The 25412-nt window shown below is 39.2% G+C and overlaps 1 protein-coding gene across 1 annotated transcript in view; it reads left to right on the forward strand.

Moving 5' to 3' along the window:
- The window catches only part of LOC124777471 (phospholipid-transporting ATPase IF-like), a 442189-nt gene that overhangs the window by 380301 nt on the left and 36476 nt on the right, over positions 1 to 25412 (forward strand). Inside the window, exons 21-24 of the mRNA XM_047252898.1 lie at positions 2538 to 2724; positions 5470 to 5615; positions 5706 to 5809; positions 22621 to 22780. Coding sequence (XP_047108854.1) covers positions 2538 to 2724; positions 5470 to 5615; positions 5706 to 5809; positions 22621 to 22780 — 597 coding nt within the window. The remainder of the gene's footprint in view (positions 1 to 2537; positions 2725 to 5469; positions 5616 to 5705; positions 5810 to 22620; positions 22781 to 25412) is intronic.

The raw sequence follows: 25412 nt of genomic DNA on the forward strand, positions 1-25412 counted from the left end.
TCAAAACAAAAATGTAATTATTGTCATAACAGTAGATGGAAGCCACTAGTTCTGTACCAGTTCACCTACCTGGGAAGCAATATAGATTCTTCTTACTGGTTAACTGTAAAAGGATAAAACAGTAATACCAAACAATAAGCAAGTCTTCTGGGCGGAAAAAAGAAAGAAAGTTGCAAGAAGAGGTCTGGACAAAAAAGTGAATGGGGTGGGACTGTCATCAAGACAGTACAAATGACCATAAAATTGCTTCTGCAGTGGTAAAATAGAAGGATTTAAAATATATGTTACATCCACCCTATTCTCCAGATCTAGAACTGTTTAACTTATAGGTATTTCCATATGTAAAGAAATTTTCAAATTGAAGTTTTTTCAGGCCACTGAATAGGTTACAGCAGCCAGTTACGAGAATTTTATAGAATTTCAGAATTGCACTTCAGAGATTAAACTTACGTGAACAAAGTTTTCACTGCCAGGCCAAGAACTTTTTACCTTACCCTCATATGTGTAACAAATACTCTGGTAGGAAGCAATTTTGGAGAGGAATCAGTGTGTGTTTGTATGTGTGTGTGCAGAATTAAATGATAGAATATTGAAATACTTTTAAAACTGACCATTTTGTGCCAAAATCACTAACTCCTACACTAGTAATGGACTATTTCATTATTGGCAAACAATTACAGAAACAGATAAATATAGAAATGCCGATGCAGCAACAAGCACAGCAACAAGACAGGCCCTCTACTTATATTCAAAATTTCTTTTTTTTTATTACAGAATCAATAAATAGCTGAATAAATGTAAATTTTGATTAGTTTCTCTGTGTTTGGAGGGTGCTGGTTCTGAAACTTTATCTTCAGGTAATGGAGCAACTTTTCATTAATTAAATGTAAATTTTTTAAGTAAAAGCCACTCAACTCCTTTTGTGTGATCTCTTTAAAAACTCAAGTACATTCCCTGTAAATACCCTGTGTGATGTTACCATGGTCTCAGTTCATAATCAGCTTGAGTTGCAGGAATTACCATGAATCTAGAGTCAAATAGATGAACACATATGACAGACAAGGGCTATAATTGTTTTTCTGGCAGACAAAACTACATACAAATTTCCATTTGAGGTCAGGGACACTGTTGTGGAACATAATCATGAGTTTTGGCCTTAATATTCAGTTGAATTCCAAGAATTCTAACCATAAATAATCCAGGCCTTTAAGATAATGAGAATTTGTTGTTTGACCTACTGCTAGAAATTTCTTATTAAATAGTCCTTTCCAACTGAACACAAAATTTGACCATGTCACCTCTCTATTCTTTTACCTATGTATTTTCTTCTGTTTGGGGGTCTTTGGATCAAGCACACAGCACTGTGGCAATTTATGAGAGGCCTATATTAAAACTGTCTTTTCTTCTGACTCTAAAAGGAAGTTGATGCAGATTGCATCAAACCAGTCAACACCACTGATAAAAAAAAGAAAGATAGAAAAAAAGATAGATTAACTGGAAGCTGCTCATCTGCAGTCGCTGAGCTGACCAATTTTGATGAAAATTTCCACTGAGTAAGGACAAAGTTTAAGCTCAGTAACAATTGCATAACTACGATACTCAACAAACAGGACTTCAGCATGGCCAAAAATCCTGTTCCTCTTTTGTTGGTCCTTGTGCAGTGTTACCTCTTCAGTATCTTCCATTGGATAATAATTCCCTTATGAATCATGACAAGGCTTTTCATTTGCTCAGATCCTCAAAGATTGAAACACAGTACATTTTTGTATTATTGGGAGCTTTCCAACTATCTTTGCTCAAACACATATCTGGCTTGAAGATTACAACACCCCTTTTTCATGTTTTCTTGGGGGGTTATGTGTTGTCAGTATTCATGGCAATGGAGAAACTTTTGTAGCATTCCTACTGTCTTATGGGGAACACCACTGACAAATACTGGCGAGACTGTCTACCATTACCCGGCACACTTTTCATCATATTGTATGCTTCCCAATCTATTTTTCTTACTTTGGAACAAATTTTAGTGTCTTTCTGTTTGGGCATCATATTCCTGGAAGCATTAGAGTAGTAGAGTAGTAGAGTAGCATTAGAGTAGTAGATTTAGTGTCAGAATATAAAATGCAGAAATATTATTGTTTTGCTTTCATAGGCATTCACAGCTGAAACTTCGAGGATTGTAAGGACAAAAATTGCCAGCTGATTTTAACAAGGTTCTTCCAGGAGGATATGATTCTCTGATTTGGAGGACATTTATCCAGAATAAATTTTCCTTTCTGTAAGGGCCTTTATTTCTAGCTTATTGGTTTGCAGTATTGATTAACAACTGTGTAGTTGTCTTTCCTGAGACAGATCACATCAAATTTGTACACTGCATGTTGACACTTAACACACACACACACACACACACACACACACACACACACAAAAGTTTTGAAAGTGTCTAACATTCTTCTTTTCAAATTTCTATGTTTATTTAATATATCTTAATATCATGTTATTACAGTATGAAACATTGATGTATGGCATTAATTTTTCAGGCCTTGTATGACAGTTTGTATTTAACAATGTTCAATGTGATTTGCACATCATTACCAATTCTTATATATGGTATATTTGAGCAAACACGTCCATCAACGAAATTAATTGCCTACCCACATTATTATAAAGAAATTTCAAGAAATGTGTATATGACTTGGTCAACATTCTTCCAGTGGACATGTTTGGGTAAGACAATACATTTCTTTTTATAATGAAATATTAGAATTTTTAATGGTTGAGTATGTGAAGCACTGCAAGGATGTGGCTGAGTTCAGCAGAGCTTTGTTCATGAACTCACTGTCCCATAAAATATGGGTGCAGAACTACATTGAAATAAAACTCAAAATAGGCTTTAGTAAGAAAGGAGATAATTGGCAACAACTAGGATAGTTGCAGCTAGAAAGGAAATACAGATGTAAGGTAGAGAATGAACAGAAAATGACAAACCACCTGAGAAGGAATATCTTAAAGACAAAACATTGGGACTATAAAGATTCAGTCTCAAGTTTTTCATTCTTTTCCATAAATAACGAATCACACAAACATTTCATGAATACTATATAAGTTCCTAATGCAGACTTTTAAATTTGAACAGTACATAGAGTTTTATTTTCTTCTAGAACGAATATTTTTTTGCACTGTAGTTAATGTTTTCAAGCAGAAGCACTTTTTAGGGTTATACTCTGATAAAGCTATAACTAATCATTCAAGAACAAGGGAGAGAACACCACTCAACATACAGAGGAATCATTGATCAGCATACAGCCACATAAACAAGGATTGAAACACTGTGATGTGATTGCCCAAATGTAGTAAATGGTTGTTTCTAATTGACATGGCAGTGTGGACATGGAATGTGCAAGGAAGAAGGGGGACATTCAGGTGTAGGAAGAGTGAGAGGCTGCATAAGAAAATGCCAAGAATACATCAGCAGAGACAACTACACCTGGTGCTGCAGGAGTAGAGACATGTTGCACACAGAAATGCAGAACATGGCTAAAGGAATGGTGGAGTAGGGACAGAATATAGGTGGGCTGTTGAGAAGACAGTGTAGAGCACGGAAGAGAGGATATGGTGTGAGATGGTGACAAAGGAGGAGAGTAATTTATTTATTTATTTAATTGTATGGTGATTTTATACAATATACAGTTGATATAAGGCAAATGATTTTATACATATGATATTAGACAAGATTAAACCTTAAAGTCTGTGTTTTTCAACCAGTTAATTAAGCTGGGTGTGAGAGTGAACAAGTCATCAGGAATTCCAGGGTATGAATAAAGTGGACAGTGTTGGACTAAATGTTCAGTTGTCTGCTCTTGTTGTACCTGAAGTGGGGCTGGATCAGTTCACCAGTGTGTGAATGTAATCAAGAAGAGCAGACAATTGAACATTTAGTCCAATGCTGTCCACTTTATTCATACCCTGGAATTCCTGATGACTTGTTCACTCTCACACCCAGCTTAATTAACTGGTTGAGTGAGATGTACACATAGACAAACAATTTAATTACAAGTAGATGTGTGGAGGAGTCTTAATCCTAAATGAAGTGGACAGGAAGTATTTGGAAACAGGGTCAGGAAAGTGGCTTCAGTTGCCTTTTATTACAAATTGTGCGGAGAAATATTTTCCCAAAAATCCTACCTGTCTCTTCCAAAGTGGTATTCCATTACTTGCACTACCTTTGAGATACCCTAGTCCATCTTATGAAACTCTTACCTTCAACTCCACTTCCATATATCCTCCAAAGAGACCAGATGTAAGATCTATTTATTGCACTCAGCCATCTAGCACATTCTTTGTTGCAACCACTGCACCATTTGCTATATGAGCTTGGCCACAAATTATTTGCATGTATGAATGGCTATTACCAAACTATGGACAGTGGTATGCTTGACCATACAGATGGAAACACATGTGGATCAACACTAACTAGTCAACTTCAGTGGCTGCTTTTACAACTCACACACACTAGTCTTAGTTCCTCTCCTCCAAAATACTCTGCTCCTATTTCCATTTCATTTCCATCCCTCTCCCCACCAATTTCATATTTCTTCCCACTCCTTCTTTAATTATAGCTAATGTGCAATCTCATTCTATTTCTTATCTCACACCAAGTAGGTTGGTGGAGAAGTTAATGCATAGGACTCAGTTCAGTTGAGTATTGAGGGCCAATTTTCCATTTGGCTAAACAGTAGAGTGAATGTTTAAATAAGCTATAGCTGTCCACCACTCTTATTTCATTCAGTCTAAGCTTGTGTCCTATCACTAATGACGTCAACTTTGATGTGACTTTAAATGTTAACCTTCCTTCTTTATGCCTCTTCTCATATTGTGTGTGCTGTATTTTCCTCCACACTGTTTTCTTGATAGCCTCCATTGACCTTGCCTTTTATCTCATAGTTCATTGCATTTATGTAAGTGACTACTCAAGTCTACAGTTGGAAATGTCTCTACCCATGTATTGCTGACCTTCCTACTTACTCTTCCTCTCCTCCTTATTGTATCTAGCACTCCATTTTCCTCAACTTACACATTCATCTCACTTGCTCCATCTGAAATAATGATTCAGTGAAGAAGACAGGCAGAAAATTGAAAATTATAAGTTCCAAAGTTGTGTTGCAATAGTCACTGCTTGTTTATGTGGCTTCACATTCTCCTGTGCTTCCTTTGCACAGTGAATAGTTGTCTCCTCTCATAATACTGTTTCGTTGTGTATACATTTAGTGGCAGAATGTCACTATGATCATCATATGAATTTTGTGATGTCAATATCTGTAGTATCATAATATTAACAGCTGTTGAGAACAGCTGACTGTATTTATCCATTAAAAGTTTTGAAATTTGCATTTTACATTTGTTAATAGTGGCTGTGTTAGGAATTTGATGCATTGGCAATGCCTACAGAAAGTAAATTTCTCTACTTTGCAGGAATATGGCATTCAGTGGTTGCTTATTTCTTGCCATGGCTGTTACTGGCATCAAATCCAGTGCTTCTATATGACAGTAGCCCAGTTGATTTTGCTGGCTTTGGAACAATAATTTTTCATAATGTAATGGTCGTCTGCAACCTTAAGGTAAATGTCTATTCCACTTAAACAACTACTGAATAACCTTTCTACATAGTTCTTTTATACAGGCATTAATTAGACTTACTTTATTTACAGCTGTGGTTGCATAGCCATTATTGGACTTCACTTTTTATTGGATCACTCCTACTGTCAGTTTTTGGGACAATCTTTGTTGTTCTGATTTACAATTTCATCTTTTGGTAAGTTGTTAGGATAATAATGATTATTTATGAATTTAAAACAGGAGGTAAGACATAGAAACTAAGCTTTATGTAAAAGTATCATTTTCCCCTCCACAGAAGCGGAATAAGTAGCAACAGTCACGTTAAATAACATAGATTTCTAATTAGAAACAGCACCATCTAATGTCCAGACTGCTGTCACGTACATAGCAAGATGTTCTGCTCCTGGTCTGTTTGCGTACGAAGTCATGCCTGCTGTCAGAGGAGAGGCCCAGAGGCAGGTGCCAATACCTGTAACTTTATGTTCTGTATCATCATAGGATGACATTTTTGGGCATGGGTTCTTATCCTCATTTTGTTCTTCAAGACACCTTCTACATATCTTCAAAGTTTGTCGTCGTAATTTTGAAACATCATGCATGTTTACAACACAGTCATGAAATTTCTGTTATCAAAATATAAAGCAGATGTATTTATGAAATTATTTCCACTGCTTCTGTCATTTTTCACAAATATTTATCAGCACAAGCTGTTTCTGCAGCATGCTCCCATCACCATGTGCTTTGTGTGTGTGTGTGTGTGTGTGTGTGTGTGTGTGTGTGTGTGTGTGTGTGTGTAAGTCTTAAATGTGATAACATTTATTTGATGGGTGAGGTTACTTACTGAAATGTAACTCTGTACAGTAAGACCATTTATTTAATGTATAGCTTGAACAAGTTGTATGTATAAACCATTCATTGATGCCCTTACATTTTTATTGTATATGTATTTATCTGGCACACAGAGTACAGCAGTAAACACAACACCATCACTCAAGACTTTTACATTCAATTGTTTACATTCCAAATGTGAAAGTGTCAAGCGACGGAGTTGTGTTTATTGCTATGCTCTTTGTGCCAGACAAATACATATCCATCAAAAGTAGGACATCAATGAATGATTTAAACATGCAACTCATATACGATACACACTGAAATAAATTGATTTTTCTGTACAGGGTTCAATTTCAGTATGTAACCTCACTGACACACCCAGCAAATAAACCTCATCACACTTCGGACTAATGTGCATGTAACTGTAAAGCATCTGATGATGGTAGCATGTTGCTGAAACATGTTATGTTTAAAATTAGTAGAAATGGACTGAAGCAGTAAACATTATATTTATAGTACAGTTGCTGACATCAACCAATTCCATACAACACATATGAATTTTAAGTTTATGCAGATACATGCTTTATTTATCCTGCATTTATGCTATTTGTGCACTTAGCTGTTTTACCAACTTACACAATTATTCATGTAAGAACAGTGCTACCACTGGAATGCGTGTCAAATTTTGGACTAGATCTGTCAGCTACTGTCACGTAAGACATGTGAGGACTGTAGGTACAAAGTCTAAAATCTACATCAACATCACACTGTGACTCCCTTTTAGCGATTGTGATAATATCCCAGAAAAAGTCATGAGTCATATATTATTCTCACACTCAAAATACAAAGTGCCTAGAGATTTTTTTCCAGATGCGGCTAAAGAATGATGCTTTACAACCAACCTCTATCAAAAACCCGTTTCCACATCTTCATATTCATATTTATTTATCAACCATTGATCATGATATGGAATTCACCAGGTAGATACACATAACAAATATTTACATTTATATACACAGATAAGTGATATATATATATATACACACAGGTGTCTGTATGTGTGGATGGATATGTGTGTGTGCGAGTGTATACCTGTCATTTTTTCCCCCTAAGGTAAGTCTTTCCGCTCCCAGGATTGGAATGACTCCGTACCCTCCGTCCAGGCGGAGCTTCAAGGAATCCTCAGAACCTTACGCCCCCTACAAAACCTTTCACCTGACTCCATCAACCTCCTGACCCCACCAACACCCCGCACCCCTACCTTCTACCTTCTTCCTAAAATTCACAAACCCAATCATCCCAGCCGCCCCATTGTAGCTGGTTACCAAGCCCCCACAGAACGTATCTCTGCCTACATAGATCAACACCTTCAACCCATTACATGCAGTCTCCCATCCTTCATCAAAGACACCAACCACTTTCTTGAATGCCTGGAGTCCTTACCCAATCTGTTGCCCCCGGAAACCATCCTTGTAACCATTGATGCCATTTCCTTGTACACAAATATTCCGCACGTCCAGGGCCTCGCTGCATTGGAGCACTTCCTTTCACGCCGATCACCTGCCACCCTACCTAAAACCTCTTTCCTCGTTTCCTTAGCCAGCTTCATCCTGCCCCACAACTTCTTCACTTTCGAAGGCCAGACATACCAACAATTAAAGGGAACAGCCATGGGTACCAGGATGGCCCCCTCATACGCCAACCTATTTATGGGTCACTTAGAGGAAGCCTTCTTGGTTACCCAGGCCTGCCAACCCAAAGTTTGGTACAGATTTATTGATGACATCTTCATGATCTGGACTCACAGTGAAGAAGAACTCCAGAATTTCCTCTCCAACCTCAACTCCTTTGGTTCCATCAGATCCACCTGGTCCTACTCCAAATCCCATGCCACTTTCCTTGACGTTGACCTCCATCTGTCCAATGGCCAGCTTCACACGTCCGTCCACATCAAACCCACCAACAAAGAACAGTACCTCCATTATGACAGCTGCCACCCATTCCACATCAAATGGTCCCTTCCCTACAGCCTAGGTCTTCATGGCAAACGAATCTGTTCCAGTCCGGAATCCCTGAACCATTACATCAACAACCTGAAAACAGCTTTCGCATTCCGCAACTATCCTCCCGACATGGTACACAAGCAAATAACCAGAGCCACTTCCTCATCTCCTCAAGCCCAGAACCTCCCACAGAAGAACACCAAAAGTGCCCCACTTGTGACAGGATACTTTCCGGGACTGGATCAGACTCTGAATGTGGCTCTCCAGCAGGGATACGACTTCCTCAAATCCTGCCCTGAAATGAGATCCATCCTTCATGAAATCCTCCCCACTCCACCAAGAGTGTCTTCCCGCCATCCACCTAACCTTCGTAACCTCTTAGTTCATCCCTATGAAATCCCCAAACCACCTTCCCTACCCTCTGGCTCCTACCCTTGTAACCACCCCCGGTGTAAACCCTGTCCCATGCACCCTCCCACCACCACCTACTCCAGTCCTGTAACCCGGAAGGTGTACACGATCAAAGGCAGAGCCACGTGTGAAAGCACCCACGTGATTTACCAACTGACCTGGCTACACTGTGAAGCTTTCTATGTGGGAATGACCAGCAACAAACTGTCCATTCGCATGAATGGACACAGGCAGACAGTGTTTGTTGGTAATGAGGATCACCCTGTGGCTTAACATGCCTTGGTGCACGGCCAGCACATCTTGGCACAGTGTTACACGGTCCGGGTTATCTGGATACTCCCCACTAACACCAACCTGTCAGAACTCCAGAGATGGGAACTTGCCCTTCAGTATATCCTCTCTTCTCATTACCCGCCAGGCCTCAACCTCCGCTAATTTCAAGTTGCCGCTGCTCATACCTCACCTGTAATTCAACAGCATCTTTGCCTTTGTACTTCCGCTTCGACTGACATCTCTGCCCAAACTCTTTGCCTTTACAAATGTCTGCTTGTGTCTGTGTATGTGCGGATGGATATGTGTGTGTATGCGAGTGTTTTCCTGGTTTTTTTTTTTTTTTTCCTTAAGGTAAGTCTTTCCGCTCCCAGGATTGGAATGACTCCTTACCCTCTCCCTTAAAAGCCACATCCTTTCGTCTTTCCCTCTCCTTCCCTCTTTCCTGATGAAGCAACCGTTGGTTGTGAAAGCTTGAATTTTGTGTGTATGTTTGTGTTTGTTTGTGTGTCTATCAACCTGCCAGCGCTTTCGTTTGGTAAGTCACATCATCTTTGTTCTTAGATATATTTTTCCCACGTGGAATGTTTCCCTCTATGTAAAAGGTATTTCAATTAGCAAGCTTTCAGAGCCAGTGGCTCCTTCTTCTGCAAGAACTGTTGAAGGGGATGGAAGAGGGATGAAGGAAAAGGCCTGGTAAGGTTTAAGAACAGGGATAGAGCTTAGCAAAGTTGTCCAAAATCCTGGTTAGGGTCTGTTGGTCTCATGGCAGTCAACATGTTAAATAATCTTTCACTGTGTAATAACATTTTATAAGGAGATATGAAAAAACTTTTGTTGAGGTACTTTAGTTTTAATCCCTAATATTCAATACTATTTTGAGCTCTCACTTTGTGTTTGCTTTCTAAGTGCACTGGTTCCTGTGTTGGGTTTGTGTGTACAGGTATTTGTGGTATAGTGATGTACATTTTTCTTGATATACACTGATGTTTGGAAAATATACTGACAGGGCATAGCCATGATCTCTCTAAATCATTCAAGCCAGTGAGCTCCCTTATTCATTTTCATTTTTATCTTTTGTAATTTAAAAATTTTTCCTAAGTTTTCCAGAAATTTATACCATAATAATAATAATAATAATAATAATAATAATAATTTTATTGTCGTTCAGCTGATTACAGCAATAGACAAAGTCAAGAGCATATATTTCTACAGAAACTACTATATCGATGTAAATTGGTTTACATAAAATAGGTACGCGTTAGAATACAGTATTTTCATCTTCAAAGAATTCATCAATGGTGTAAAACGGATTGTTCACTAGTAGCTTGTATAATTTAGCTTTAAAGATATTTACAGGCAGTTCTTTAAAGTCAGCACTTAGTCTATTAAACATCCTTAGTCCAAGAACTAGGTAAGAGTTATGCGATTTTGATAATCTATGATATGGTATGCCTACAGATGTTCTGTTTCTAGTATTATGGCTATGAATATCACTTCTCAACACAAAAATAGACACATTGTTTCTAATGTACATTAAAACATTGTAGATGAATAAGTTTACTACTGTAAGACACTGCAATTTAATAAACAGGTTTACAATGTTCTGTGTTATCAGAATCCATTATTATTCTTATTATTTTCTTCTGTAAAAGTAAAATGTCATTTACATGCCAGCCACTACCCCACAGTAAAATTCCATAAGAGATGATGCTTTGGAAGAAGGCAAAATATGCTGATCTCACATAGTCATTGGGAACATGTCTTTTTAAATTTCTAATTAGATAAATAACTCTTGAAAGCCTAGCCAATATATTTTTAAAGTGTGGTTCCCATGTCAATTTATTGTCAATAGTAACACCTAAAAATTTAACAGTTTCTAATTCCTGGTAGTTAGGAATCTCTTTGAGGCTAAAGTAAAGTGTCTGGGTTTTGTTTTCATTTAGCAAGAAGCCATTAGCTTTGAACCATAATGAGGACTGAGCAAGGGTATTTTCGGCCAGTGTTTTCAGTGTACCTAGATCAGAGCTTTTATGTAGAAAAGTTATGTAGAAAAGTCATCAACATACAATATTGTATGAGAATTTATGAATAAGGGCAGGTCATTAATCATTAGTATAAACAGTAAAGGTCCAAGCACTGACCCTTGAGGCACTCCGTACCTAACATTAACCAAATTTGATTTCTCCCTACCAATGCACACAACTTGTTGACGGTTCTCTAGAAAAGACCTGAACATATTTATACTGTTGTCATCAAAACCATAATAAACTAGCTTATTCAGCACAGTGTCATGCTCTACACAGTCAAAGGCTCTGCTCAGGTCACAAAATGTAGCCTGGGCATAGTCCCTAGCCTCGAACACATCTAGGACTAATTTTACAACGGAGTCCATTGCATCCATTGTGGATTTACCTTTTCTAAATCCAAACTGTTTATCACTAATTATATTTAGTTTACCCAAGTAGGCACTAACTTGCTCATACATAATCGTTTCTAAAATTTTTGAAGAAACTGGGGTTATGGATATAGGTCTGTGACTAGCGGGACAGTTCTTTTCCCCTTTTTTGTATATGGGCACAACTCTAGAAATTTTAAGTATGTCAGGGAACTTACTTTCAACTAGGCATTTGTTAACACAAAAGGTTAAAGGATAAATCACACAATCAATAACATCTTTCAACAAATTACATGACATATCATAGTAATCAACACTAACTGAAGGTTTGAAATATTTCACTATTTTTAGGATATTATTTGGGCTCACTTCTGTGAAAGTGAAGGTGCTTGGGGGAAGCTTTTCAAAGTAGCTGTCCATAATACTAACAAGGGAACCTCCCCATCGCACCCCCCTCAGATTTAGTTAAAAGTTGGCACAGTGGATAGGCCTTGAAAAACTGAATCCAGATCAATCGAGAAAACAGGAAGAAGTTGTGTGGAACTATGAAAAAATAAGCAAAATATACAAACTGAGTAGTCAATGCGCAACATAGGCAACATCACGGACAATGTGAGCTCTAGAGTGCCGTGGTCCCGTGGTTAGCGTGAGCGACTGCAGAACGAGAGATCCATAGTTCAAGTCGTCCATCAACTGAAAAGATTAATTTTTTATTTTCGGACAATTATTATCTGTCCGTCCGTCCGTCCGATGCGAGGTAACTGCGCCGTAGTATGGGGACGCCACATCTAAACAAACATCGAAACACACGACGTCAGTTGACTACAGCGCATGGAAGAGAGAGTATTCCTGCTAACGAGGCTCCCTGGCTGGCAGTTGACTGTTCACTACTTTGGACGAGAGTGCATTAAATACGTGAGATGTATTCCGTGGACAATATGAATCCAGCAAATATAGCTCGCGACTTCAATAACAATCGCAAGGTTTTGCGGTGCGGTCGCAAAACACAGGCGCTAAACTTATTACAGTGAACAGTGACGTCAGTGAACGATCAGACAGATCATAACTTGGCGAAAATAAAGAAAGTAAAATTTTCACTCGAGGGATGCGAAAATAAAGAAAGTAAAATTTTTGCTAGAGGGAAGACTTGAACCAAGGTCCGCTAGTTTTACAGCGGCTCACGCTAACCACGGGACCACGGCGCTCCTAAGCTTATACTTACCTTCATGTTGCTTATATTGCACATGGACTACTCAGTTTGTATATTTTGGTTATTTTTTTCATAGTTCCACACAACTTCTTCTTGTTTTCTCGATTGATCTGTGTTCAGTTTTTCAAGGCCTATCCACTGTGCCAACTTATAACTAAATCTGAGGGGGGTGCGATGGGGAGGTTCCCTTGTAAGTGCATTTTCAGGTGGTTTGATTATTGAACTAATAATTTCGTCAATGGACTGAATGCAATATTTATTAAATTCTTCTGGGGTAATGGCAATTTCTTCTTTGTGTTTAGTGTGTGCGGTGGAGTTAATTACACTCCAGGCCTTCTTGCATTTATTGTTATATTTTTCAATGTCTACTATGTTATGCAGTTTCTTTGCTTCATTTATTGCCTTCCTATACAGGGCTATTACAAATGATTGAAGCGATTTCATAAATTCACTGTAGCTCCATTCATTGACATATGGTCACGACACACTACAGATACATAGAAAAACTCATAAAGTTTTGTTCGGCTGAAGCCGCACTTCAGGTTTCTGCCGCCAGAGCGCTCGAGAGCGCAGTGAGAGAAAATGGCGAGAGGAGCCAAGAAAGCGTATGTCGTGCTTGAAATGCACTCACATCAGTCAGTCATAACAGTGCAACGACACTTCAGGACGAAGTTCAACAAAGATCCACCGACTGCTAACTCCATTCGGTGATGGTATGCGCAGTTTAAAGCTTCTGGATGCCTCTGTAAGGGGAAATCTACGGGTCGGCCTGCAGTGAGCGAAGAAACGGTTGAACGCGTGCGGGCAAGTTTCACGCGTAGCCCGCAGAAGTCGACGAATAAAGCAAGCAGGGAGCTAAACGTACCACAGCCGACGGTTTGGAAAATCTTACGGAAAAGGCTAAAGCAGAAGCCTTACCATTTACAATTGCTACAAGCCCTGACACCTGATGACAAAGTCAAACGCTTTGAATTTTCGGCGCGGTTGCAACAGCTCATGGAAGAGGATGCGTTCAGTGCGAAACTTGTTTTCAGTGATGAAGCAACATTTTTTCTTAATGGTGAAGTGAACAGACACAATGTGCGAATCTGGGCGGTAGAGAATCCTCACGCATTCGTGCAGCAAATTCGCAATTCACCAAAATTTAACGTGTTTTGTGCAATTTCACGGTTTAAAGTTTACGGCCCCTTTTTCTTCTGCGAAAAAAACACTACAGGACACGTGTATCTGGACATGCTGGAAAATTGGCTCATGCCACAACTGGAGACCGACAGCACCGACTTCTCTTTCAACAGGATGGTGCTCCACCGCACTTCCATCATGATGTTCGGCATTTCTTAAACAGGAGATTGGAAAACTGATGGATCGGTCGTGGTAGAGATCATGATCAGCAATTCATGTCATGGCCTCTGCGCTCTCCCGACTTAACCCCATGCGATTTCCTTCTGTGGGGTTATGTGAAAGATTCAGTGTTTAAACCTCCTCTACCAAGAAACGTGCCAGTACTGCGAGCTCGCATCAACGATGCTTTCGAACTCATTGATGGGGACATGCTGCGCCGAGCGTGGGAGGAACTTGATTATCGGCTTGATGTCTGCCGAATCACTAAAGGGGCACATATCGAACATTTGTGAATGCCTAAAAAAACTTTTTGAGTTTTTGTATGTGTGTGCAAAGCATTGTGAAAATATCTCAAATAATAAAGTTATTGTAGAGCTGTGAAATCGCTTCAATCATTTGTAATAACCCTGTACTTGCATTTAGCTTTAGCGTACAGTTCTTTATACAGTTCTGATTTACTGGTTTTGTACTGACTAGAATACAGCATAACAGTATTTTTCAGTTGTCCTAACTGTGGAGTATACCATTCCTTCATTTTTCTTTTCTTGTAATTACTACTAATATTCACTGTACATTTTTTCAGCGGGATGTTATTTTCAAATACATTTAAAAAGACGGAGAAAAACTTTGTGAATACAATATCAGCTGAACAGTGTTGAAGCCTAATAAAACATGTGTCCCAACTGAAATAAGTGAGGGCATGTCTAAACCTATCCATCCTCTCTCTGCTCACTGGTCTAGTAATCACAGTTTTAGATTCTGGTTTGGTGCAGTCTGAAGTTACATTATTAAGACTAAGATATACTGCATCATGGTCTGAGAAAGGGAAACTAATTACATCAGTGGACATACAAGTTGTCTTAATATTTGTAAATATATTGTCTAGACAGGATGAGCCTCTGGTAGGTTTGCAGTTAACATAGCACAGGTTAAATTGTTGAAGCACATTTTTGAGCTCTGTCACAGTTTTTCTGTCCTGCAGGACATCAAAACTTGAATTGATATCCCCTCCAATGACAACATTGTATTTTTTCCATTTCAGTATACATATGTACATTAAGAGTTCCTCAAGTTTCTCCAGAAAGATATGGGGGTCACCACTAGGTGGCCTGTACACTACTACCACCACCATTAGCTTAAGGCTCTCAATTACTAGACCTGACATTTCAAAATGCATTTCATCACAAAAGGTATTGAGATCTATCCTGCCACAGTTTGGTGCAAGAGGTGTTTTTGCATATATTGCTACCCCACCACGTAAGTGCTGTTTTCTGCAATAGCAACTAAGTAGTGTGCTATCATCCAATACTTTGTACCCAAGCTCATCCTCTTTACACCAATGTTCACTTAAACATAGAATATCTATCACGTTTTCATTTGAAAATTCGTTGACAATTAAGTTTTTATCTGCCATGCCCTGAATATTGAGGTAGCATATTTTAAACTCTACTTTAGGCATTTCTTTTTTTGCATATTCTCTTAGTTGACATGACCTACTGTTACTGCATGAAAGTTGACCAGGTTGTGTCCTTATGTTACTAGAACACCCAACCTGGTCTATGCATACAAGTTTTTTGTCATCTCAGTTGAAACATAATCCAAACACATTACTGGTCTTTTTTCCTTCTCTAGCTTATCCAATACTATTCCGATAATTGTATCACTTAAAACACGTTTACCTAGATAGCTGAAATGTTGACCATGCTTGGTATGCCATTCTCTGCTACAACTACTGGTGTTAATTAAGGAAACATTCTTAAAGTGCTTACAGATAGCTTTGTACTCCTTGTTTGTCTGCTCCACTTCCTTATTCACACATGACCACTGGGGCAAATCATGTCGATGTGGCACATTAACAACAATCATGTTGGTGTGGGTTAACATTCCGAGAATCTTCTTCAGTGTCAAAGTAGCAATCTTCCTTTCATTTCTGCTGACGTCGTTTGCTCCGGCCATTACCACTACAAAGTCTCTGTCCGCGAGGACTGTGCTTTCTTTCTTGATTGATGTTGAAACATCTTGTAAACCAGCTCCTGATTTAACGGTACCTTCTATTTCAAACTCGTTAATCACACGAGGTCCGCTTTCCGTTAACATTGCTGCTAATCCTCTGGCATAACTGTCTGAATAAATCTTGATTTTACGTTTTTTCTTATACCTTACTTGGCTGTTCGCTAAGTTTTGAGAGCCCTGCACCACCTTATCAGATGAGTGTGCTGATACAGTTTCTATGTCATCTGTGTTTTGAAGCAAATTATATTTGTTATTTAATGGTAACACAAAGTCCTGCCTATGTTTATTGTTAATATGTTTGTAAGCGCTCCCCTTCAATTTTACAGTTACCCATCTACTACTATGCCTGTTGTGAGCCATTTTAGTCGTAGCTTCACTTTCTGGCAATCCTTCCATAGGTTTGGGGATATTAAGACATACCTGATGACCACTCTCTTCCAATTTAAGCTTGAGTCTTCTGTTTTCATCACTCAGATTTTTTGTGTCCTCTCGTAGCTCAGCAGTAATTAACAACAGAGCATTTTCAGAGGATGAAGCACTGATTTTCACATCTTTGGTTTTTGTTTTAACACGCCATTGCTCCGACTTGTGTGGATTTAATTCATATTTCTCGTACAGTTTTTTTAATTCGTCCTGTAAGAGTCCAATAATTGTAATATATGATAGGTTTTCCTTTTTGATACTGTCGGTCTTCCTTGCTGCATCACACGTATACGTTTCTTGATCATTAAGGGATGCAGCCTTTTGTTTACAATCCGCACAGTTCCACAGTCGCACAATTATCGTTGCTTCTCAGGGAAGGATCAACCTTTCCGCAACGAAAATGAAATTTATGGTTACATTGGACACAGATGAAGCCACTTTTAACAGGTTTCGTGCACTTTTTGCAAGATTGACACTGTATAACACTATTTTCATTAACTTCTATATTCAATACTTCCGCAACTGACGCCATCTAGTCATTAAGTGAGCATGTGTGTAGTAAGTTACTTTGAGGCAATTACTATTACTAATGCTAGTGCCCTTAGGGAATATTGTGAAAATTAAATTCTTTTTGTTGTCTTTGTGATCTGTTCTCTTCACTTCAGTTGGTATCTATACACACGCCTAAAAACTTGGTGTTAGTGCCACAGCCTACAGGGTCACCATTTAATTTTAATGTAATAGCATTATTATTTTTGCATATATACAAAATTGTTACTGCTTGACTTCTTTAAATCAAGTGTTGCTTTATTTTCCTCTGATCATTTGTGTACATCTCTTGGCAAGTTATTAGCTCCGCCCAGTCCTGGTGTCTTATGCATTATTATTGTGTTTCTCTGGTGTCAGCAAACAGAGTACTGTCTTGTTGCATGACACTCACTTGGTAAGCACTAATATTGGCAAAAAAGGTACTGGGTCCAATATGCTCCATTGTGGGACAGCTATTTTGATATGTTTAACCTCTGATAGATGTTTCTCTATGCAACTGAGATTTCTGTTGGTCTTTGAAATGTTTACTCTGCATACTATATTTGTGAGAGATGAATCACCTGTTTATTGCTTCTTTTGTTCCTAGCATCTCTAATCTGTGGAGAAATATTTCATGATTTACTGTGATGAACACATTGGACAAATCCAGAAAAATTTTTGTTACCTCTATAAGGGCCTCTATTATCATTTTAGTAAATTCTGCTACCATGCTGCCTTTTCTGTACTACTGCCGTGTCTGAATACGAATTGAACAATACTTGAGTATTTCACATTACTGCAGAATTTATAATGTCTAGTCAATTCGTTATGTGACTCTACTTCATATTTACATTGTGAGCAATGGCAAAGTAAATAGTTATTGTAGCCTTGCACATTTGTGTCTGGATAATTGAATTCTCATGAAGAAATGTTTGAAATCTATTGCAAGTAGACAGTTAATACAAATTTTTGGAGCATCACCACGATAAAAAGTCCCACACTCTCAGTTTCAGATTTCAAAAGATGGTTTTCAGTGCATCCACAACTCAACTCTGTAATCACCTCCAGTGATTGTCCTTGAACACCACATGTCTCAGTGTCTTATCGTATGGAAAAGAAGTTCCTCTTCATTCTCTTCTGGGGAGACCAGATTTTATGAATTGCAACAGATGTATTCTCATCTTCAAATAACCTCTTCTTTCTTTCCAAGCAATGGAAAATCTTTTTTTTCTTTTGTAATTCATCTGAAACATCATAGTACTGAAGTCAAGATTTTTTACTGTTTTACCTTACATACAAATATCCACCACTGTCAGTTTTCTTTAAAATTTCACAGCACTTGATGTGCCATTGTTCCTCTGTCATGGAATGTGGTGTACAGAATGAGCAAAGCTTTTTGATTTTAATGCAGCCTTAAAAATGGTTGTTGCTGCTCACCTGATAACAGAGATGCTGAGTCACAGATAGGCACAACAAAAAGACTGTCTGCAAGTAAGCTTTGGCCAAAAAGGTAGACACCCCTCCCCCCCTCCCCCCCCCACACCCCCCTCCCTCCCCCCCCCACACACACACACTCATGCAAATGCAATTCACACACACATGACCACAGTCTCTGGCTGCTGAGACCAGAGTGCAAGCAACAGCACATGGTGGGAGAAGCAGCCTGGTGGTGGAGGTGAGGAGGAGGCTGGGTTAGGGAGGGGGAGGAATAGTAGGGTAGGGGTGGCAGACTATAAGTTGCTGCTTATGGGAGCATACAGGGACATGGTGGAGAGACGGTAGGACAGCTAGGTGCAGTTGGGAGGTTAGACAAGGGGCAGGCAGTAGCAGAAAAGGAGAGAAGTAAAAAGATTTGGGGTGTGTTGGTTGGGCAGAGGGCTGTCTGGTGCTGGAATGGGAAGAGGGGTGGGGTTTGGTGGGTAATCAATGACTAAAAAAGGTTGAGGCCAGGAGGGTTATAGGAACATAGGATATATTGCAGGGAGAGTTCCACCCTGTGCTATTCAGAAAAGCTGGTGTTGGTGCGAAGGAACCAGATAGTACAGGCTGTGAAGCAGTCATTGAAATGAAGAACATCATGTTGGGCTAGGTGGTCCAGTTGTTTCTTGGCCACAGTTTGGCAGTGGCCATTCATGTGGACAGACAGATTGTTGGTTGTCGTACCCACATAGAAAGCAGCACAGTGGTTGTATGTTACATCCTTCCACCACTACTTACTCAAGTCCAGTCTCGAACATCATCTATCCCATCGAAGACAGGGCTACCTGTGAAACCAGTCATGTGATCTATAAACTAAGCTGCAACCTCTTGTGCTGCATTCTACATGGGCATGACGACTAACCAGCCACTGACAAATTGTGGCCAAGAAACAGCTGGACCACACAGTTGCTGAGCTTGCTGCCCAACATGATGCTCTTCATTTCAAAGACTGCTTCAGAGTCAGTGTCATTTGAATCCTTCCCATGAACACCAGCTTTTCTGAACTGTGCAAGGGGGAACTCTCCATTCAATATATCCTACGTTCCCGTTACGTGCCAGGCTTCAGCCTACATTAGTCATTCTGCTTACCCATCTAGCCCCTTCCCTCTTAGCATTCCAGCACTAGACAGCCCTCTATTCCACCATCGCACCCACAGTCTGTTTACTTCTTTCCCTTCCCACTGCCCACCCTACCCTCTGTCTAACTCCCAACTGCACCTGGCTGCCCTACTCTCTCCCCACCTCATCCCTGTATCCTCCTACTTTACCATCCTCCACTCCTACCCTGCTACTGCTCCCCATCCCTGTGCCAGCCTCCTCCTTACCCCATTGCCAGGTCACTTCTCTCATCATATGCTGCTGCTCACAGTCCGGCCGCAGCAGCCGGAGACTGTGGTCGCGTGTGGCGTGTGTGTGTGTGTGTGTGTGTGTGTGTGTGTGTGCAGGGGTGTGCAAGTTGTCTGTTTGTGATTAAGGAACACGGGTTTTAACTGTCGCCGTCCTCCCAAATTCGTGCCTATTTGTGACTCACCATCTTCGCTATATGCTGTGTAGTAGCTGTCCTTTCTATGATAGTGTCATTACTCCATCCGGGATGTTCCATGGTTTGATTTTGTACAGAATGGTAAAAATTTCACACAGATGCAAGCCAAAGGTTTCCTCACCTTAAGATAACAAACACCAAATTATCTTCAAAAAAATGGTTCAGATGGCTCTGAGCACTATGGGACTTAACATCTGAGGTCATCAGTCCCCTAGAACTTAGAACTACTTAAACCTAACTGACCTAAGGACATCACACACACCCATGCCCGAGGCAGGATTCGAACCTGCTCAGATTGTAGCGCCTAGAACCACTCGGCTACCCCGGCCAGCAGTTATCTTCACTAGCATGTCTACTGCTGTAGCATTCTCCATAATTGCCCATGAAGAAGAACCACCAGAATGGAAATCATTCTTCTGAATGAAGCTATGCCCCTCAAACCTTCTGAAACATAACAATATGGTAGAGAGACATGGGTGCTCTTTTCAAAAAATGAAGATATTTTCTCAAAACCTTGATCCAGTGTCAGTCCTTAAGAAAAAATTGCATTTCAAAATTGCTTACATATTTCTTTTTTCACATACAGCACTGTTTGCTGATAACTTATCAAAAAGGCAAAGCAATATTGACTGCAAAAGCTTGAGTCCACTGCTTCTGCAAAGGGCTGCAACACCAAAAAACACCAGGACTTTCACAATTTTCAAGGTCTCTGAGATAGGCAATTATTTCAGATAACCTTCAAAACATTAGGCACTCATACATGGAACAACTGTTCAAAACTACAACAATTTTTAAAAGACTCTACATATCCGAACAAGTGCTAGTTTCTTTTCACTCTGTTTTTGTATTTGGACATAACAAATCATTTTTTAAATCCATTTTTCTAAATTATTAGCAATCAGGGGCCCAGCACCCAGAGACAGTGGCCTTGTGTGTGAAAATTGTGCTCGTATGAATGTGTTACATTTACTATGTGTATTTCAGAAGAAGTTCTTTGTCTGGAACCTTAAATATTTTAGCAGTCTTTTTCATTGTGCCTGCCTGCAGCTCAATGCTTCCTCCATGTAATGAGTAGCAATCTATCCTTTCCATATTTTTGTTCTTCAATCCTGGACTTTCCATTGTTTGAAAGACAAGCACTGCCCACGTACTGGAGGCAATAATTTGTAGATACAAGATAACCAAGAATTTTAACTTGGTAACTCAACTTAAGAACTTTTGTGTGGCAGAATAAAAAATATTGGACATACTGGAGCATGGTAGCTTAGCTTATTCCTTTGTTTGTATTCCCTCTAGGACTTCCCTTTATCATATTAACACAACCTCTGTCTCAGAGGAGTGTATCTTTTCTTAATTGGTAAATGTAAAATATGAACTGAGCATTTTTTTTTTTTCCTCTGTTGTGGTACGTAAAAGACATCATTTTGGGTAGAAAAAGCACTTAAATTTTGAAAGGCCAGAACAGTTGTTCTTGTTGTTAGTTTTCTTGTGAAGAGTAGATTAGCAAGGAACAGAAAATATATTTTATCTTTTGCATTATGACCGACCTAATTTGTTTCATTTTGCCAGAAAATTATCTTTTACGTGATGGTGTTTTGTAATTTTTAGCAATAAGAGTACTTCTGGATAGTAAAGGCATCTAATAAGACCTTAATCTGGTATCTGAATAAGGTTGCATGCAGTTAAACATAATCAGCCCTTTTGTAGCAAAGGATTCACACATATACAGTTAACAAGTGCTCTCATTTTACTGAGAATATGAAGTCATATTTTCCTTCCAATGCTTTTGCACAATGAGTAGGACTGCCATTAATCATCAATTGTTAGGTGAAGCAGTAAGTAGTGTGCTACATAAAGATCAGAGAGATGATATATTTGTCTATTTCCTTCCTTAATTTAACTATTCCAGTCCACTGGTACTGTTGAAGAGATGTGACTCTGGCCATATGGATAATTATGACTTGTCAATTGACAAATACACTTTGTTTGATTTGAATGATTGAAATTGTCTTGAGATTGTATAAAATCTGGAAAGAATAGCTGAACATGAGAACTGAAAGAGAGGGAGGCTCAGCATAGTCAAATAACAGGTGCCAGTAACATAATAGTAAAGAAATATGTGAAAACTGCAACATTTTGGACTTAGGTGTCATCACAGGTAGAGAGAAAAATAGATAAAAACTGATTCTTGAGTTAAAAGACAAGACATAGAGGTAGTATGAAAATTAAAATTCATAAGTAATAAATAATATTAAAAGTCATGACAAATCAGTACAGCATTTGTAAGCACTGTTGATTAGGAAGAAGTAGTATACACAGAGAGAATATGTGCTAGTGTTTTACTTGAGGCAATTTGTACTCTTTCTTCTTTTATTCTCTTATGTTTTGGATTCAGAAGAAACTATTATTGGCTCCAAAACTTTAATATTCCTTTTTATTTGATGTATTTGCTTGTAGTACTGGCCTTTCTTCTTCTTGTTACTTTTTATCAAACATAACAGAATTACAAGCAGCATTGCCTTGGATGATTAACACTACCTTCCCATTTCTGTTTCAGGTCTATCCTTGGATATAACTTGTTCTGGGTTTACAACATGTTACTGGCATCTCCATCATTCTGGCTGATATCAGTGTTGACAACAGTTGTATGCCTCATACCAGATGTTACTTTTCCATTGTTACTTGGAAAGATAAATTCATACTTTAGAAAACTAAGTGTAAGTAGTCTATAAACAATAGAAAACTAAGTTTAAGTAGTGTATAAACAAACAGTAACCTTATTTTGAGTTTTATATTTCTGCTATACTTTTAGTTGACCTGAAATTAAAAATGGTATCATAGTTGTTCTCATAAACTTGTTACAAGTTGAACCAGTGTAGTAGTACAAGATAAGAATTGTTCTTCATGATAAGAGAAGAATTGTTCTTCATGATACCCTCATGGCTCTCATTTGCTAATGGTGGAACAACTTGTGTTAACTGTGAATGAGGCAAGTCTAAAATTTCTGCAAAACCATAAAAATACAGTAAGTTAGAAGTAGAAAGTATACGTCGAATGTAATCCTTACACACCATTTCATGTTCCTTTGTATTGTGGTATTAGTGAGGATTGTTGAGCGTAATAGTACAAGGTGCAACTAATAAAATATACATCCAAAAACAAAGATGATGTGACTTACCAAACGAAAGTGCTGGCAGGTCGATAGACACACAAACAAACACAAACATACACACAAAATTCAAGCTTTCGCAACCAACGGTTGCTTCATCAGGAAAGAGGGAAGGAGAGGAAAAGACGAAAGGATGTGGGTTTTAAGGGAGAGGGTAAGGAGTCATTCCAATCCCGGGAGCGGAAAGACTTACCTTAGGGGGGAAAAAGGACAGGTATACACTTGCACACACACACACACACACACACACACACACACACACACACACACACATCCATCCGCACATACACAGACACAAGCAGACATTTGTAAAGGCAAAGAGTTTGGGCAGAACTCTTTGCCTTTACAAATGTCTGCTTGTGTCTGTGTATGTGCGGATGGATCACATATCCATCCGCACATACACATATGCGAGATGTATGTCAGAGGAAGTAGTACATTGTCCGACTCCACCTGAAAAGTGCTGTCCCGAAATTTCAATAGTAAATCTCTCCATGGTGCACAATGCCTCTCTTGTAACATCTGCCAGTGGAGTTTGTTTAGCATCTCTCTAATGCTCTCTCGCCAGCTAAATGATCTCATGCTGAAACGCGCCACTCTTCATTGGATCTTCTCTATCTCCTCTATCAGTCCTACATGGCAGGGATCCCAGATAGATGAACAGTACTCAAAAATCAGGCAAACAGTACCTTATAAGCCACTTCTTTTGTGAATGAGTTACATTTCCTTAAGATTCTTCCGATGAATCTGAGTCTGGTGTCAGCTTTCCCACTATCTGTTTTATGTGGTCATTCCACTTAAGGTTGCTCCGGATAGTTACACCTAGAATTTGTACATTAGACACTGTGTCCAGCTGTTTGTCATCAATAGTGTAGCTGTACAGTAGTGGATTTCTTTTCCTATGTATGTGTGCAATATGTTACATTTATTTACGTTCAGGGTTAACTGCCAGAGCCTGCACCAATCATCAGTTCTCTGCAGGTCGTTCTGTAAATTCTTACTATCTTCCAGTATTGCTACTTTGGTATAGACAACTGCATCACCTGCAAATAGCCTTAAGGAGCATCTGACGCCTTCTACTAGATCATTTATATATATATTGTAAACAGCAACTGTCTTATCACACTTCTACATCTACATCTACATTTATACTCTGCAAGCCACCCAACGGTGTGTGGCGGAGGGCACTTTACGTGCCACTGTCATTACCTCCCTTTCCTGTTCCAGTCGCGTATGGTTCGTGGGAAGAACGACTGTCTGAAAGCCTCCGTGCGTGCTCTAATCTCTCTAATTTTACATTCGTGATCTCCTCGGGAGGTATAAGTAGGGGGAAGCAATATATTCGATACCTCGTCCAGAAACGCACCCTCTCGAAACCTGGCGAGCAAGCTACACTGCGATGCAGAGCGCCTCTCTTGCAGAGTCTGCCACTTGAGTTTGTTAAACATCTCCGTAATGCTATCACGGTTACCAAATAACCCTGTGACGAAACGCACCGCTCTTCTTTGGATCTTCTCTATCTCCTCCGTCAACCCGTCCCTGTGGTACTCCGGGTATTACCTTTACATCTATCAATTTTGTTCCATTAAGAGCGACATGTTGATTTCTACCTGCAAGAAAGTCATGAATCCAATAACAAGTCTGCTCAAATACTCTGTAAGCTCATATTTATTTCATTAAACGGCAATGTGGGACAGTGGCAAATGCCTTACTGAAATCAAGGAACACAGCATCAACCTGAGCGCTGTTGTCCACTGTGCTGCGTACCCCATGGAGGAACAGAGTGAGCTGAGTTTCACATGATCTCTGTTTGCAGAATCCATCTTGATTTTTATAGAGGAGATGTTCATTTTCCAAAACCATCATAATTCTTGAGCATAAAACATGTCCCATAATTCTACAACAAATTGACATCAACAATATTGGTCTATAATTGTGTCGATCTGTCTTACAGTCTTTTATCCAGTTGTTAGGTACCTTTCATTGCTCAAGAGATCTACAATAAATTACTGCTAGAAGGGGAGCAAGTTCTTTCACATAATCTTTATAGAATCTTTTAAGTATCTCATTTGGTCCTGACGCCGTTCCACTACTAAGCAATTGTAGCTGCTTTTCAGTTCCGTGATTGGCTATCTCAATATCTGGCAGTTCGACTTTCATACGATGATCGAAACGAGAGA

Source organism: Schistocerca piceifrons, chromosome 2, assembly GCF_021461385.2.
Source record: "Schistocerca piceifrons isolate TAMUIC-IGC-003096 chromosome 2, iqSchPice1.1, whole genome shotgun sequence".
Taxonomy (NCBI): domain Eukaryota; kingdom Metazoa; phylum Arthropoda; class Insecta; order Orthoptera; family Acrididae; genus Schistocerca; species Schistocerca piceifrons.